The sequence below is a fragment of the Selaginella moellendorffii genome, unplaced genomic scaffold (genome assembly GCF_000143415.4).
Source record: "Selaginella moellendorffii unplaced genomic scaffold, v1.0 SELMOscaffold_21, whole genome shotgun sequence".
Lineage (NCBI taxonomy): Eukaryota > Viridiplantae > Streptophyta > Lycopodiopsida > Selaginellales > Selaginellaceae > Selaginella > Selaginella moellendorffii.
In genome coordinates this window covers 299,278-316,819 of record NW_003314282.1, presented here as the reverse complement: position 1 = coordinate 316,819, position 17,542 = coordinate 299,278, and the positions used below count along the sequence as shown (strand labels likewise).

The 17,542-nt window shown below is 43.6% G+C and overlaps 2 protein-coding genes and 1 long non-coding RNA gene across 3 annotated transcripts; 2 read left to right on the top strand and 1 right to left on the bottom strand.

The window, feature by feature from the left end:
* LOC112347447 lies at positions 1 to 396 on the top strand. The gene is made up of 3 exons (XR_002992769.1): positions 1 to 59; positions 119 to 271; positions 332 to 396. It is a non-coding gene; the product is annotated as an uncharacterized LOC112347447 (long non-coding RNA).
* Positions 397 to 9,779: 9,383 nt separating this feature from the next.
* On the top strand, positions 9,780 to 10,707 carry LOC112347460. The gene is made up of 2 exons (XM_024678382.1): positions 9,780 to 9,790; positions 9,838 to 10,707. Exon 2 carries the CDS (start codon positions 9,892 to 9,894, stop codon positions 10,705 to 10,707), a length of 816 nt encoding a protein of 271 aa, XP_024534150.1. The 5' UTR covers positions 9,780 to 9,790; positions 9,838 to 9,891.
* Positions 10,708 to 15,300: 4,593 nt separating this feature from the next.
* Positions 15,301 to 16,453, bottom strand: LOC112347446. The gene is made up of 5 exons (XM_024678342.1): positions 16,328 to 16,453; positions 15,962 to 16,270; positions 15,694 to 15,903; positions 15,558 to 15,639; positions 15,301 to 15,500 (listed from the first exon to the last, which is right to left on the bottom strand). The coding sequence occupies exons 1-5, from the start codon at positions 16,409 to 16,411 to the stop codon at positions 15,394 to 15,396; spliced, it is 792 nt and encodes a 263-aa protein (XP_024534110.1). The 5' UTR covers positions 16,412 to 16,453; the 3' UTR covers positions 15,301 to 15,393.
* Positions 16,454 to 17,542: the final 1,089 nt, after the last annotated feature.

Sequence of the window (17,542 nt, the reverse complement as noted above, 5' to 3'; positions counted from 1 at the left end):
AGGCACTAGAGATATGCCGCCTCTATGAACTTGATACCGTGAGCACAGCCATCGCCAGGGTTTAGTATCCTCTTCCTTTCCAGGCTTGGGGTTCTCACCTGTGTTTTATGTCTTCCAGGCTGTTGGTGTTCATAGTTTAAAGCATGGAAAGAAGGGCCAAGGGATAATGTGGCTTCGATTGGCCCGAGACGAGCAGAGGCTTTCTACTCTTGCGGATCAGATTTTGGACACAATAACGTCTGGTGAAGCTGATAATCTGGATAATCTCGAGGTAGCAGTCTTACGTTTTATTTGATACACGCACACTTTTAACGCTCTTTTCCCATGCCAGCATTTTGAGGGTCTCTGTGACATCCTTGGCTCGGGAGCAACGAAGCATCAAGGCCTGTCGTTCTTAGCAAGGTACTCACTTTATACAGTTGCGAAACTATCCGGAGCTAACGTCTAACTTGACGCAGGTACAAGAACTTCAAGGCAGCATCGGTATGGAGCTGTTTCTCGCATCTCGTTTACACTCTAAACTTCCGATCGATCAGGTGGAGCTGCTGGAATGGCCGGAGCAAGTGCTGGTTAGCGAGTCCGAAACAAACACTCTACTCTGCTGCCAGGAACTCTTCCTCGCCAGGGACCGGCTAGAGAACGACATCCTAAGCACCGCAGAGCCTGGCGCTGTGGATCGCGTGAGATTGGCGCTGGCATCCGACTTGGGCCGTGCCATCTTGCAAAGCTGATCGTTTTTCTGTTGGAATTCTTCTTGAAGTGTACAATTCAAAAGCCTGAGTCTGAGCAAATAGTTTGACCGTAAAAGTCAATATTTAGTCAACATGGTCTTCAGTCATCGAAAATGTTAGCTTTTCATCAGCAATTAATCATGGCTACGTTGATTTGCTAGTCACCCTCAAAAACCAAGCACTACTGCAGCAACATTGTCCCTTCATACTCTGCTGGGATCGGGAAACCAGATATGTGCAACACCTCCCTACACTAGAAGCATTTCATGCTTAGTTCCATCCCAATTGGACAAGCCCAAACAAGCTTTTGCTACTCTAGCAAAGGAATGTCTCATTAGCCCATGTAACATGATCTTGCAGACTATCCAGATCTGAACTAAATATTGTAGTAGACATTATGTTAAATTTAATGTCTACTAGGTAGATTATGGGTCGATGACCATGTCATGGGCATATTTATTTTCCCGCTTTGATTTGAAATTTTAGGACATTGGCTAAACACTAAATGTCTCTAAAAATTTAATGTATCTTGTAAGCTCATTAGGGTAGGGTTTTGCAAGAACTGAATTCTACAATATGGAATGGTTATGATGGTGACAATTTAAATCTCCTACACTATGATCACTAATAAGTTAATTTTCCTTCAAAGGATATCAATCCAAGAAAAAATAAACATTGAATCTCTTGTCTTTAGGTTTTAATATACTTCTTTTTGGTATGGTTAAGATTGTTTAGCTTAGTGCATACCCAAAAAACGCACATAAACAACTATGAAAATGTTGATTGTGTTTAATTGTTTATGCCATAGAAAAATCTTGATTGTTGAATTGCAAAAAGAAGCATCTAGTATGGGAAAAGTTGGATCTTCCACTTATGCAAGTTTGTTGCCCTTGTAAAATATTTTTCTTCTCAATAAATTTTATTTTTAAATTAACAATCAAATTAAAAGTGAGATTGAAAATTTTCGGCCAAACAAGACTAAAGTGTTGAGCCAACCCCAAGTGTTGATCAAGAAGTGTTAGTATTGAAAATACTAGTAACATAAAAATTTAGATAGCTTTGTTTCCTTTTTTCTTTTTAGATTGATTTTAATCTAGATCTTATAGCAAAATCTCTTGGGATTCTTACACAAAATCAAAAAAGTATTGCTAGATATGAATCTATATGATACAAACAAGATCAATATGAAACTTAATATTTCTATCATATGTACTGAATGTCATCTTATGTTTTAACATAATGTCAATAGGTCAGGACCCTCTATTCTAAGCTTTTGCATTATGACTACTCAAGATGGGAAAATTTAAATTCTCTTCATAGATACTTGCATTGTTAATGTTATGGCAAAACAAAAAAACACCTCTTTATTTGTTTATAGATCTTGATATTAATGTATTTTTTAATAATCCAGGAAGAAAATGGTGGATAGAGGAGTTTCACGTGATGTGGCAACATCACTAATAGCAATATGTGACAAATATTGTGTTACTTTGACATCCACAAATAGAAAGATCTATTGGAAAGATTAAATGTTATATAACACTTATGTTTACAGAAGACAGCATATTTCAAAACACTATCCAACATTGTCTAAGTGGAAAAGGAACATAAGTGTATTATATATTGAATGTTGTTTTAAATATATTGTCATTGAACATTTTTACTCTTATGACGAAGAAAAAAACATTCTCAAATGTTATGATGAGGTTAAAAGAATATAAATTTAGATTTTAGCAAAGCACTTTGGTCATATTCTTGATTCACTACAAAATAAAGCTTTATTTCTAATTCACAAGTATGTACTCGCAAATGACATTAAATTTGTTTATGTTACTTAATGTCTTCAGTATTGATATTAAATTCTACTTCTAGGTTAGTAAAACAACAATATATCACAGAGTTATATAGGAGGTGCAATACAAATTACATTGAGCACTTGCAATAGGTGGGTCGAGATGTGATAAGGCACATAACACTACTAGAAGAACATAAATGTTGGAGGTTTTTTATGTATCCTAGGGAAGTAAAAACAATAGCAGCATTTATTGTTTATGGTGAAAAGTGGAGTAGTTGTGACTCAGAAAGTGTTGTTATAGAGATTTATGCTTTAGGTCAAGTGGATAAAATGTTCTTGGCATTTTCATGCTCTTTATCCAAAGTTTGGTGAATGAAAAAGGGTTTCATTTTGGTCCTCCAAACATCTTAGATACGTGAAGTAGCAATGCATTAAACTTGGATGCATGGACACGAGGTATGACATGGAATGAGCAGGGGTGATGCATGGGTATGGCATGACTATATAAAGGGCATGGAATTAAAAGAATATTCTACTTGGGACATTTAATTCACAATCTGGACCGTCTCAGGTTACCTGGGCTTAGGTGGGAACGTGCTTGCAAAAGGTCCTTCCCTGTTGACGTTCACGGCCCATTTCCTGAAACGCAGGGGGAACGGCTTGCCAGTCGTTTTCCTTCACCATCAATATTCCGAATAAAGCTTATGTTTTTGAACTCTCCGGGACGATGCTGTCAAAGCTTTTGTGACTTAGTGGACCTGTGGTTTTCCACAAGCGCTGGTTCCTTTGCGACGCGATGCCGTTCCAGCAACCGGCTGGGGCAAAGTCGTATACGCGTTTGGCAAGGAGAATCCGAAGTCTGAGCTCGCTGCAATCTACCAAGTGGAGTAACCAGAGAACTGTACGGAACCTTATCATGCCTTAAAAGCATATGCGTAAAGAATATGAAACGATACCTGATTTTTTTCAAAGTCATGGCTACTGCACCGAACGCGTTTGGTGTAAACGCGTTTCCTGCACCGAACTCGTGTTCTGCACTAAACTAATTCATCAGAACGCTCAATCCACCTAATCACGTTTTGCCGGGTATACTGCATTTTTGGAGGTATATGTATGACAAAGTCATGCAGCACGTGCTGCGATGAGTCAAGCTATACTTCATTTTGGTATAAACATTAAACTAACTCATTTACGCCATTATAGAAATTGAGTCTTCTTCTGGTGTACATACCTCTTCTGAAGGTGAATTGCAGGCCAAACTCGTTGCGGGAGAACGCAATAACAGCTCTCCATGCTAGGCAGGAGCGTTCACTTCCACGGGCCACGCCTTCTGATAGCCAATCCTCGCCACAACTCAGAAGATGGAGGGTGTTTCTGTCCTGTGTCGATACAAGTCGGGTTCCCCACGCATTAAGCTGGGAAAGCCTTAGATGCCATGTCTGCCACTATCTTCCTTGGGCTCTGGGTGTACATCCTTCCGTCCTACGTTGAGGAAAGGAAAGACAAGCTTGATCTTGTCTCCAGCCTTGTAAATCTTGGTGGAGGGAACATCTTCCGTCCGCCATGTTGCCCTGCTGACTGCTGACGGGGGACGGCCATCCAACCACAGCCAGTTTAAAGTTATAAATTTTTTGGTTCAAAAGCTACTAACACTCCCACTCAATTTGGGTCTGGACTTACTGCTCAGAGTGGTGCACAAGGTCTCCAATAGCTGGATCTGCATATAAGCTGCATATTTCCATGAGCTGGATAGTGCTATACCTCCATTAGCTAGATAAATGAAACTCCAGTGTCTGGATTTATTTATCTGGCAACTCCAAGAGTTGAAGTTTACTGCAATCAGCAATAAACTTCTCAAGAACTAACACCTTCGTGAGCAAGTCAGCTAGCTGCTCATAAGTAGTGCAAAACTGGAGAACAATCATGCCATGTAAAACTTGTTCTTGCACATAATGATATCGAAGTTGAATATTCATGAAACTTGGTTGTCTTGGTCAAAGTATAACACTGATATTATCACAGTAAAGTAGAGTCAGCTGATCCTGGGAAAAGCCAAGCTCTGACAGAAAGAGGCGCAGCCATGCTGCTTCCTTACAGGTGGAGCAAGTTGTAATATACTCAGACTCTTTGGAAGATAAAGCTGTGACAGATTGGCACTTGCTCTACCTGTTGAGGTATACGCTCTCTATGACATGATCTTAGGTGGCAGTAGTGTCACTTCACTGCTCCAGGTATTCTTGATCATGTATATATATTTATGATATTATATACGACTATTTTTCGAGTCATCCTTGTCCATCTTAGCTTCCACTCTTCTTCTCTTCACTGCCAAGTAATAGCACTGCTGCCCAAAAAGAAAATATAGCCAGATGTAGACTTCCTGGTCTCAAAATCATCAGCCCAGTCGGCATCACAATATCCACGTAGCTGGAAGTCATCTAGGACAGAAGAATGAGGACAAAGGAGCAAATCCCTTGAAGATAGCGAAAAATTCTCTTGATCGCTTGCCAATGTGCCATGCCTGGATTCTCAGAAAACTTGGCGACAATGCCCACTGCATGTGCTAGATCTGGACGAGTGCAGACCAATACATGAGACTGCCCATGGCAGCTCAATAAGGAAAACGTTGCATAGCCTCACGATTAGCGGGAGTTTCAGGAGACTGACCAGAGGAGAGATGAAGATCGATCTCCATAGGAGTACAATCCTGCATCTATAGAACCTCGTCAATGTATCGCTGATGAGATAGATAAAGATAGCCGCGAACTCTATCTCGCAAAATATGAAGGCCAAGACAATACTGAATCTCGCCTATATCATCCATCTCAAACTGAGATGTGATCTCTGATTTAATCTCATGAAGAAAAGGCAGATTTTTGGAGACTAAGATTAAATCATTAACGTAAAGAGCCAAGATCACAAGCAAGTCACCAAAGTGTTTGAAATAAACATTTTGATCAGCTGCATTTCGAGAGAAACCAATATCTTGGTGAACCAAGCTAATAAGTTTGGCTCTTCGGGAAATCCGTTAGGCTGGGAAATAAAAATCTCTTCTTCTAAATCGCCATGCAGAAATGCTATACGCACGTCCATTGATGGATTTCCCAATTGTACTGCGCTGCCAATGCCAACATGACTCGTATAGAGGCCATTCGAACCACTGGGGAGTAAGTGTCGGTGAAGTCAAGCCCTGCAATCTGTGTAAAGCAGCGTGCAACAAATCGGGCTTTGAAACGAATAACTTGATTGTTAGCATTGCGCTTCACACGAAAGAGCCACTTCGTACTCAAATCTGCTGGCTTGGAAACCAAAATCCAAGTGTTGTTGCGCATTAAAGAATTGTACTCAGAGTCCATGGCTACTCTCGAAGAAGAGGCATGTGGACTTGATAACACTTCATCAACTGACTGTGGCTCAGGAATAGTTTCAGCATTAGCAAAATAAAAAGCTTAAACCTGAATAGATATTAGAAGTATCACTTTGAGCTTGCGGCCGATCAGCATCATCCTGAGGTGGAATAGGAGGTGGTGGCGACGGAGGCAGATTTATAGGTGGCGGTGGTGGGAGTGCTCCCACTAGAACTGGAACATCTGCTACTGGCCAGTCATCAACCAGCTGCCATTTTGCAAGGGTTGGCAGTTCAAGCTGCTTGAAAGGAAATATGTCTTCAAACACACGAACATCCCTAGAGATAAAGAATTCTAAAGTCAATAAGCTTTAGTGTCATCTCTATAACCAACGAAAATTGCTTTGATAGTCCTAGAGGCAAGCTCGATCCAGATTTTTGGTATAAGCCAGACTACCAAAAACTACCAGACACTCCTTTGCATAATGGCCAGGCTTTTTACAATAGTTACAACGAATAGGCCACCTCTTCTGTTTATTGGAGTTGCTCCCACTGGGATTGCTTCCACTCTGACTTGCAGCAGGAATTGAAGTGGTAGAACCAGAAGGATGGGCCTCTTGAGTTATAAAGACTGTTGCCTTGGCTGCCTTTCTTGATGTCATACGTAAATTATGCTGCCATTGTTCCTCCTTGAGTGCAACACATATTTGAAGAAAGGTAAGCTTCATTTGCATACTCTGTAAAGACGTGCAGATCTGTTGGGAATGCTCGATATCTAGAATACCATTCAATAATGCTGCTCATTTGTCCACATTTGTGACGGTTTGCTTTGCTGCTCTAAGGTGAACCTCAATATAATTTATATTGCTAATAAATTTCTCAATGCGTTCATGAGGATCCATCTCCATAGAAAAGAAATCCTCTTTCAGGGTCACAATGCTCCTCTGTCTGTGCTCCAAGACTTTGGGATAAAGCAGTCCAATTCTCGCTGGAAGTCTTGGCACAATCAAGAAGATGAATTTACTGCTCACCAAGACCAATCCTGATTATGGAAAAGACTCGAATTTTCAATCCTGATCTAGCAGCGGGTTCTGGCTCAATGCCTGCAACAATAGCATCATAATTATCTCGCACAAACGTAACCTTCAACAGCGCTGCCCATGTGTGGAATTCTCCCTTGTAGACAGGGATAAGGCGCTACTCCACAATAGCACCACTGCTGCTGCTCGCCATGTGACTGCGAACATGCAACAATCTCTTGCGATTGATACAGTGCCGGAGATTGCAGGAAGCACGGTCTACCATTCACAGCTCTGATACCATGATGATACTGCTAAAGAGCATCTTGATCTATTACACCCTAGGTACAGAGGAACAGAACCTGCCTATGTGGCATAGAGCCAGTGACTAAGCTATTAACATTGAAAGCCTGCTCAATATCATCTCTGGGCGCGACGACATGAAATCTTTTCTATCCGACTTTTGAGAGATTGTGCTGCCCAAATGCTTATCGAAGAGCACTACTGAAGGAGTCATCATGGAACTTCCATGATGGAAGTTCTTCAGCAAGTCGAATCGGCCATGCAATATCATCATGGGCAGGGGGCAAAGTATTGGAAGCTCAAGATTGTAATATGTTATACAGTTGCAGGCCAATTGATCTGGATTGCTAGACACCAGATTAAGATAATAAGATAAAAAAAGGCCTTATAATCAAAAGATCACCCCTTTAGCCAATTAATATAAAGTGTAAAGGATAGAATTTTAACAGTGAATGAGGCTTGATTTCTTAGTGGTACTACAATGCAATGGCAATGCAGTTCCAGCAAATCTGGGACACCTGCTGAGGGATTGTGCTGCCCAAACACTTATCGAAGAGTGCTACCAAAGGAGTCACCATCGAACTTCCATGATGGAAGTTCTTCAGCAAGTTGAATCAGCCGCACAGTATCATCATGGGCCAGGGGCAAAGTATCAGAAGCTCAAGATTGTGATATGCTACGCAGCTATAGGCCAGTTCGGCCAGTTTTTCATGCTCTAAGCAAGAAGCATACGTGATTCACTGAGAAAACTCAGTTTTCTAACGTTCTTTTGGCGCAGGGAGTCCTCACACCAGTGACTGACGTGCTGGATGTGACTAAGCAAGCTCTACTTCTTGTTGCTATGAATGGATGTGAGCGTGGCCGCTGAAACCCCGTGAGTGATGAACAAGCTCGCACCAATTCGGTACTGACTAGATCACCACTTGATACGTTTGTTCCCCATGGTCACTGCGAAATCAAGCTCATGCGTGAAGAGAATCGTAGACTTCGAAGCGTATTCTGCTGAGCACGAGGTCTGTCTTGCCGGTCTCGAGGCTGCTTACATGGCTGCCATAGGAGATGGCGGACATATGATCAGTAGCGTGTTCGGGCCTACACTTGAGTCCAAGGAGGTAGAACTCATGCGCGAGGTGACTCTCTCTGCCATCCCGAAGCACACGTGCTCTTCTGATATCTCGGAATCATCAGAACGATCTTCTTCATCAGACAGTAGCAGCAGCAATGGCAGCAGGAGGGAGATTGGCGACGGTCACCAAGAGCAAGGAAGTGATCAAGGCGATGAAGGCGGTCTACAAGGTGGAAACTCTACCGCTCTGTGCGAAGAAATAGCCTGACAACAGAGAGGACATGCGCAACATGGCGTATGGAGTTTTGTGAGGATTGAAAGCAAGCTTTCTCAACTTTCTTTCCTTCTGTCTTTTGATCTTAGTGTCTGTCTCATCCTTGTTTACAAACTTTCGGGCTTGGTGCACAGGATCATGTGTACTCGAAAGAGAATTAAAGAGAAGTACGTGCCAGCGTTTCGATTTAAAGGCTGGATCGCGACAATGCTGGAGTCCAACTGGCGTTACACAATTCAATCCGACTTCCATCAACTCGGACTTGTGCTCCAGTCTACTGAAGTCGAACCAAAGAGCAAGGACTGCTTGGAGTTCATCGATTTTCTCTTGAGCAGACCTCAGGCGACCACTGCTAAAAGCCTTCTCGAACACAAGTGGATCTTGCGAGTTCCCTGTGAGAATCTGAAAAAATACCTAGAATATGCTAAGAATATGCCATAGAAGAATTAGGGCTGACGTAGATTGCCTATCCTTAGAATATGCTTTGAACTCAATCTTGTTCTTGTGTTTCAATTCTTTTTACGTTTCTTGCAACTAATCTCTTCAAGGTGATTGGCAGGAGGCGACTGACTTAGCCAAGCGCTCCAACGAGCTTGGGTCTCCAATGAGAAGAAAGAGGTGGGAAGAAAGGACGAAAGTTTCGGAAAAATGTGAAGAAAGTCCAGCAGGTCAGCTCCAGAGAAGAAAAAAAAAAACAACAACAACAACAACAATGGTGGACGTGATCGTGTTGACAAATGCATATGTGTAGCTCGATTCAGGAGCTTGTCTTTTTGGAAGATGATGTTCAAGCTCTGAATGAGGCATTCCCACAGGGAGAGAAGGTATCTCTAGTTTCCCATTTAAGTTATTTCATTGCTGGATTTTCTCTCAGGCAGACACATCCTGGGCTGTTACAGTTCTTTTCTACTTAGCCAAGCTTGTTTTTGGCATTCTCGGGTAAGAAATAGACTCCGAAGGCTTGACAAAGATATTCACTTTTTCTTTTCTTTTTCTTGTTGCAGCTTGGCTTTGTCTATAATTTGGCTTCTCCACATCATTGTTTTCATGCTAGTCAATCCTCCAGCTTTTCCGTTTCTGAACCAAGTCTTTATTCAGCTCGACAGTGCTTGGGGTACTTGCTGTAGATGCGATTTCTAAATCTGATTTGGTTCCTTCCTTTCAGGCTTGCTAGGAACCACCGCGTTTGCAATCTTTTGCTACTACCTCGTCATGTCTGTCATATCTGGAGAGATGCATTCCATTCATCCAATGAAGTAAGCACATTTTTTATTAAAAATTTTTTTTTTCTATGAAACTATAGGTACCAAGGCACGCTCATGAACTCGTTTCTTTTCAACGTGGCCATTATCCTTCTATGTTCAACAAGGTGATCCAGCGATCCAATGTGGCTCCACGCGCAGAGCACGCACGAGAATGTGATCGCATCGGGCGCGCACATGGTTCCAGCAGCTGGAGCGCCGATCGGCCGTGCCCAGTGCGGCATAGCATCGAAGACCGATCGCGCGAGATCGACCTCGCTAGAGGAGACGCTGGCGTGGAGGAAATTGTTCCAGCTCGAGACGTCCCTCTCGGCGTCGCGGACGAACTCCTGGGCTTCGCGAATTTGCCCGCATTGGGCAAATGCTGCGATCATCGCGTTCGCCGAGACGACGCTCCGGGCAGGCATCCGCGCGAAGACCTCCCGCGCCTCGCCGATCCGGAGGCGCTGCGCGGCGATGGTGAGCATCGAGTTCCAGGTGATGACGTCGCGGCGGGGGGATTCCACGAACAGGGATCGCGCGTCGCGGAAGCAGCCGTTCTGGGCAAGCGCGACGATGGTGATGTTGATGGTGAAGAGGTTGCGGACGCGGAGCTCGCGGAAGACGGCCATGGCGCTGGCAATGGAGCGGCAGGCGCCATACATCTGGATGAGGAGATTGGGCTCCACGGCGGAGTTTTTCTCGTCGATTTCTCCTTCCTCGTCGGCCTCTGGCATTTGGTAGGCGACGAAGAGATCGGTGTGCCAGCCAGAGCGGACGATCTGCGCGTGCAATCGCCGGCCGCCCTCCAGATCCCTGCCCGCGATGCATCGCCGCAGCAGCACGACGTAGCCCGACGCCCGGGATCGCTCATCCTCCTCGTCCCCGCGCATTTCCGAGGAATAGTCTGTCGTGCCCTAAAATTCGTTTGAGTTTAAAGCATATTCTAAGAATAGGCATAATCTACGTCAGCCCTAAATTCTAAGGTAGTATAATCCACGTCCGCCCTAATTCTTCTATGGCATATTCTTATTCTGTGTACTCGCGAGATCCACTTGTGTTCGAGAAGCCTTTTAGCACTGGTCGCCTGAGGCCTGCTCAAGAGCAAATCGATGAACCAAAGAGCAGTCCTTGACTTCTGTAGACTGGAGCACGAGTCCGAGTTGATGGAAGTCGGATTAAATCGTGTAGTGCCAGTCGGCCTCCAGCCTTGTCGCGATCCAGCCTTTAAATCGAAACGCTGGCACTTCTTCATTCTTGCTGACGCTCTCCAGATCGATCAGCACGTACTTCTCTTTCGAGTAGTCATACATGATCTTGTCCAGGATGAGACAGACACTAGAAGAAAAGAAAATTAAGAAAGCTTACCAGCTTTGTGCAAAGCTTTCAATCCTCGCAAAACTCCCTACACCATGTCGCACATGTCCTCCTTGTTGTCGGGGTATTTCTTCACACAGAGCGGTAGAGTTTCCACCTCGTAGACCGCCTTCATCGCCTTGATCACTTCCGTGCTCTTGGTGACCGTCGCCAATCTCGCTCTCTTTCTCCTCCTGCCGCCACTGCCGCTGCTACTGTCTGATGAAGAAGATCGTTCTGATGATTCCGAGATATCAGAACCTAAGCGAGAGGACGTGTGCTTCGGGATGGCAGAGAGAGTCACCTCGCGCATGAGTTCTACCTCCTTGGACTCAAGTGTAGGCCCAAACACGCTACTGATCATATGTCCTCCAGCTTCTATGGCAGCGATGTAAGCGGCCTCGAGACCAGCAAGACAGACGAATACACTTCGAAGTCTATGATTCTCTTCACGCGTGAGCATGATTTCGCAGTGACCATGGGGAACAAACGTATCAAGTGGAGGCCTGAAATGATCTACTCAGTACGGAATCGGTGCGAGCTTGTTCATCACTCACAGGGTTTCAGCGGCCACGCTCACATCCATTCGTAGCAACAAGAAGTAGAGCTTGCTCAGTCCATCCAGCACGTCAGTCACTGGCATGAGGACTCCCTACGCCAAAAGAACGTTAGAAAACAGAATTTTCTCAGTGAATCACGTATGCTTCTTGCTTGGAGCATGAGAAACTGGCCGAAATGGCCTGCAGCTGTGTAGCATATCACAATCTTGAGCTTCTGATACTTTTCCCCTGGCCCATGATGATATTGCACGACTTGCTGAAGAACTTCCATCATGGAAGTTCCATGATGACTCCTTTGGTAGCACTCTTCGATAAGTGTTTGGGCAGCACAATCTCTCAGCAGGTCCTAGATTCACTGGAACTGCATTGCCATTGCATTGTAGTACTCCTTGGCCACCAAGGAACCAGCTGTTAGGATCCTATCCTAATTGGCTAAATGGGTGATTATTTGATTGTAAAGCTTTTTCTTTATCCTATTATCTTGGCATGGTGCTTAACACCCAATTATATTTAGGCCACCCTTTAATCAACCAACTTACAGCTGCATCAATCTTGAGCTTCTGATGCTTTGCCCCGTGTGGCCGATTCAACTTGCTGAAGAACTTCCATCCTGGAAGTTCCATGATGACTCTTTTGATAGTGCTCTTCGATAAGCATTTGGGCAGGACAATCTTTCAGCATGTCCCAGATTCACTGGAACTCCATTGCCGGCCACTAAAGAACTAAACCTTATTCATTGTTAGGATCTTATCCTTTACATCTTATGCTAATTGATTAAAGGGGTAATCACTTGATTGTAAGGCCTTTTCTTTATTCTATTATTTTGACTTCATTTGGGACATCAAATAACGAGGAGTCATGTCAAAATGTCCCCTATCAAAGTTAGAAAGAAAAGCTTTCATGTCATCGTGCCCAAAGACAATAAGGAGCAGGCTTTCAGGATGTTAGTAGCTCTATGCCACATAGGCAGGTTCTGTTCCTCTATACCTAGGGTGTAATAGATCAAGATGCTCTTTAGCAGTATCATCATGGTATTAGAGCTGTGAATGGTACACCATGCTTCCTGCGATCTCTGTATTAATCACGGGAGATTGTTGCATGTTCACAGTCATATGGCAAGCAGCAGCAGGGCGCCATTGTGGAGTAGCGTGATTGGAAAATTCGAAAAAAGTGAGTCTTTTCCATAATCAAGATTGGTCTTGGTGAGCAGTAAATTCATCTTCTTGATTGTGCCAAGATTTCCAGCGAGAATTGGACTCCTTTATCCCAAATTCTTGGAGCACAGACAGAGGAGCATGTTGTGACCTTGAAAGGGCGTGAACCCATTGAGAAATTTATCAATGATATAAATTAAATTATATTGAGGTTTGCCTTAGAGCAGCAAAGCAAGCTGTCACAGATGTGGACAAATGAGCAGCATTATTGAATGGTATTCTAGATATTGAGCATTTCCAACAGATCTGCACGTCTTTACAGAGTATGCAAATGAAGCTTACCTTTCTTCAAATATGTGTTGCACTCAAGGAGGAACAATGGCAGCATAATTTACGTATGGCATCAGGAAAGGCAGCCAAGGCAACAGTCTTTATAGCTCAAGAGGCCTATCCTTCTGGTTCTACCACTTCAATTCCTGCTGTGAGTCGGAGTGGAAGCAATTGTTGAGTATACGCTCTCTATGACATGATCCTAGATGGCAGGAGTGCCACTTCACTGATCCAGGTGTAGGCTAGAGGCATGTCTCTTCATCATGTATATATATCTTTGATATTATATACGACTATCCTTGGAGTTATCCACCATCGTAGCTTCCGCTCTTCTTCTCTTCAGCAATCCCAGTGGGAGCAACTCCAATAAACAGAAGAGGTGGCCTAGTCGTTGTAAGCCTGGCAATTACGCAAAGGAGTGTCCTAAAGGCTGTTGCTATCGCCTCAGGCAAGTATGTTCCTCCTGACCGTGCTAGCCAAAGTGCAAATAATTCCACACAATCTTGTGCATATATGGCAAGCTATGGTCCCTTGGAGTCAGAAATTCTTTAGCTCAACACTGCTGCAGCATTTCATGTCATGCTGTTCAAGGATGTTTATCAGACTTATAGTGAGATTCTGACTGGTAAGCGCATTCGTGCTGCTGGAGGACGCTTTTATGAGGCCAAGGGCGTTGGCACCATGATGGTCCAGCTCAAGAATGGCGAGACTTGACTTATAGAAGATGTCTTTTATGTTTCCGAGTTGACAGAGAATTTACTTTCCTTGGATGCATCGTTATCATCTTTCTGGCGATCCCAATGGTATTTCTATCACTCTGCGAGTCTATGTATGGAAGCAGATATGCCAGTATTTACAAGCTAGATGCTATAATGATCCCACCTTTCCGAATTTTCTTAACAAGAGAGTTGCGTATGTTGCTGTGGCATCGCCGCTTTGGACATGTACCCCATTGTCAAGCAGAACCTTGTTACTGCTTGTGATTTGGACTGACTTCATGGTTTAGGGGATTGCGAGGCTTGCATGGAAGGCAAGCATCACTTTAGATTGTGGTCGTAAATACGAGCAAGGATAAATTCAATCATGTCAGAACGACTCATGCTTGAGCTAGACAAACCTGTGTTCTCAGCTGGACAAGAAAGTAAGAAAAGAAAAAAGGGAATTGTTGTTTTGGAAAAATTGGATACATTGTACAAAATGCATGGCCTGCGCATTTAGCTTACTAGATTTCAAACCCAAACAGTGCCATGTTAGAGGAACACTAGGAACAATTAATCTAAAAATTTACAACTGCCTTAACATCTGGATCGTCTTGAACGAGCGAGAAATCTACTCCCGGAGTAGATCTCTAGGATCATAGCAGGAGATGTCACACCTGTGATGCGCTGCCGAAATAGCCTGAAACAACTGATCAGGACGCAAGCATTTGCCAAAGAAAACTTACAATATGCTCGTGACAAAGTTCGTGAGTTACAGGAGGAAAAGCTCAATGGTTTTGAGGGCCTCCCTTTGCCTTGTTCCATCAGCACTGGCTGCGCTGTGCCAAGCCGTTTGCAACAAAAACGCCCAGTAGCATTCTCTGAAGTTCTATTCTCGAAGTTTTGTTCCTTGTCAAAGTCAATTTAGATATTACCTTGTCTGAGAGACCTTGTTGCTCTACAATATTATTGCGACAGTGTTCCTGGGGTCGTTTGCATCAAAGCAACAAAATCCGGCACCAGATGGAGAGCCAAATGGCACTCACAGCCAAGCCATCAACTTGTCCCTGGCTAACTTGTGGTAACCTTGAGCGCGAAGAATCTACAGAGACCAACGAGACAATGATAATGATCTCATGTTTCCTTTTATTAATATATCACAAAGAATACTTATGCTTCTTGATGAGCACCACAAGACTATAAACAGTATATAGATAGATAGATAAACTTATCATCACCTTTCAATGTTCCAGTGGACGGCAAAAATTTGCTACATTGACAAAAGTACTTGGAATCCAAAGCATGTAGCTTTTAGATATTTATTACTTTTATTGCAGTTTGTCGTTCCAGGTCTATGAAGTCGTTGTTTTCCTGATTGTCTCTTTCAGAAATTGAGATTAAAAAATATAAAAAACTGTTATTTTCAGTAAATGAAAGTCATGAGGGACTTGATTATTATTTAGAAAGATGTTTTAGCTTGAAGCAGGGGGCATCTTGGCTCGATTGACATAGCCTGGCTATTAGAAACCAAAGATGCTATCTGCAGCTTCCACAGCCTTCTTTTTGGCGTCTGGGTTCATCTTGTCAATGACCTCCTTGCGTGGCTTAAACTTACGGAAGGTGAACTCTGCAAATAGAACAAAAGGACCGTGCAATTTTCAGTGGTTTACATTAGACACCTCACCTCCAGTGATGCCATTGGAATCCTCCTGATGGAACAGAATACGGTTGCTATCAGACCAAGCAAAGAGTTTGATGCGGTACACCTGCTCAAATACACGAGCTGTGACTGAAATACAAAGGGCAGCCTGGGCACAAACCTTGAAGTACGGGTTTTGCATATCAGGGTACCTTAAGACCCCAATGTCAATTATGGTCTTCTCGTGGTGCTCATGCTTGGCAAAGAAAGTTTCAAAGCTGTTAATGGTCGCCCCTGACTGAGCAACAATGCGCCCAAGAACTTTAATGTCGATCTTGGTTGATTTCAGGACGTCCTCATCTGCAATGAGATTCACAAACCAGGTGTGAACCTGTGACGAGAGAAGGCCGCAAAGGTTAATAGATTCTATAATACATAACTTCTATTACCGCTTTCACAATAGCTGCATCCGGTGACCCGTCAAACTTGAAGTCGTTAGAGCTTTTGTTGAGAAACTTGTCAGCTCTGCTAATCCCATCGCCCATTGGCTCAACCAGGGGGTTTTGCATGAACATGGAGTTGACCTTCTCCCAAGTTCGCTCTTCGGGTGGCACTTTGGCGAGAAGAGTGGTGGTTCCCGAGATGCAAACCTTGAGAACCTCATCCATCTTCTTCACTGTTTCTGCATTCAATGCCCCAAACGATGGTGCCAGGTTGGTGTGGAGGTAATCCTCAGCACTCTTGGAACGCACATCAATCTGGAGCATTCCACAAGGAGTTAAGCACTGCTTTGGGCAAGACAGGTCCCACTTTACCTTGCTGAAATCAAAATTCCCCACAATGTCACCAATCTCCTTCAATGAACCGAAGGCTCCCTTCATTGTCGCCATGGTTGCCATTGCAGCTCACCTTGAGAAGAGGTATGTACACCAGAAGAAGACTCAATTTTTATAATGGGGTAAATGAGGTAGTTTAGTGCAGAAAACATGTTTATACCAAAATGAAGTATAGCTTGACTCATCGCAGCACGTGCTGCATGACTTTGTCGTACATATACCTTCAAAAATGCAGTATACCCGGTCTAAAAACAAAACGTGATTAGGTGGATTGAGCGTTCTGATGAATTAGTTTAGTGCAGAACACGAGTTCGGTGCAGGAAACGCATTTACACCAAACGCGTTCGGTGCAGAAAACGCCAAGCCTCCTTCGGTACAGTAGTCTACATGACTTTGAAAAAAATCATACATGACTTTGAAAAAAATCATACATCGTTTCATATTCTTTACGCATATGCTTTTAGGGCATGATAAACTACCGTACATTCCTGCCCGCGATGCATCGGCGACGTAGACTCGCTCATCCTCCTCGTCCACACACCTTTACGTATTGAGCACGAGTAATAACACTTGGGCCTATTCTTGAACACAAATACGAGGCTCAGTGGTAATGTTGCCATTCCGACACCTCCAAACATCTGCAGGAAGAAAACAAAACATAAAACGACATTACCGTGAAGAGTATTGATCCTATTATTGTGTTTAATGCGATCACCGGCAGGTTTCTTTCTCCATGCTGTTTTGTTGACTTGCGTTAACTTCTGGATGCTTTTTTATGTCTTGGCAGACTGAAAATGGCCTCATAGAAGCAGTTACACTGCTCATTATGCAAATGCCACGGCTGCGCCCGAGGCTCCCTGATGGAATTCCTGGTGTTGCTATAGGTTTTAAGCCTGACTTTTCTAAGGTTTGATGTGGTTGCAGCAAGTTTCTTAGATTTTATTACATGCAGGCGAGGGAAAAATGGCAAAGTCAGGTTTCCAAGCTTGAAAATAGTGTGTTTTGGGCGGAATGCAACCACCGTGGGACGCTTCTTGGTCTTCAAAAGCTAATACAGGTGCTATTGGGAAACGTTGATGTTCTACAGCTCTCTACGTTTCACTGGATGGAGCTGGTGGTGGCGCATTTCCTACATCTGATACCTTTTTCTTTGGCATGTATGAACTGTGTAGTGTGCTAAGTTCACTTTGCAAT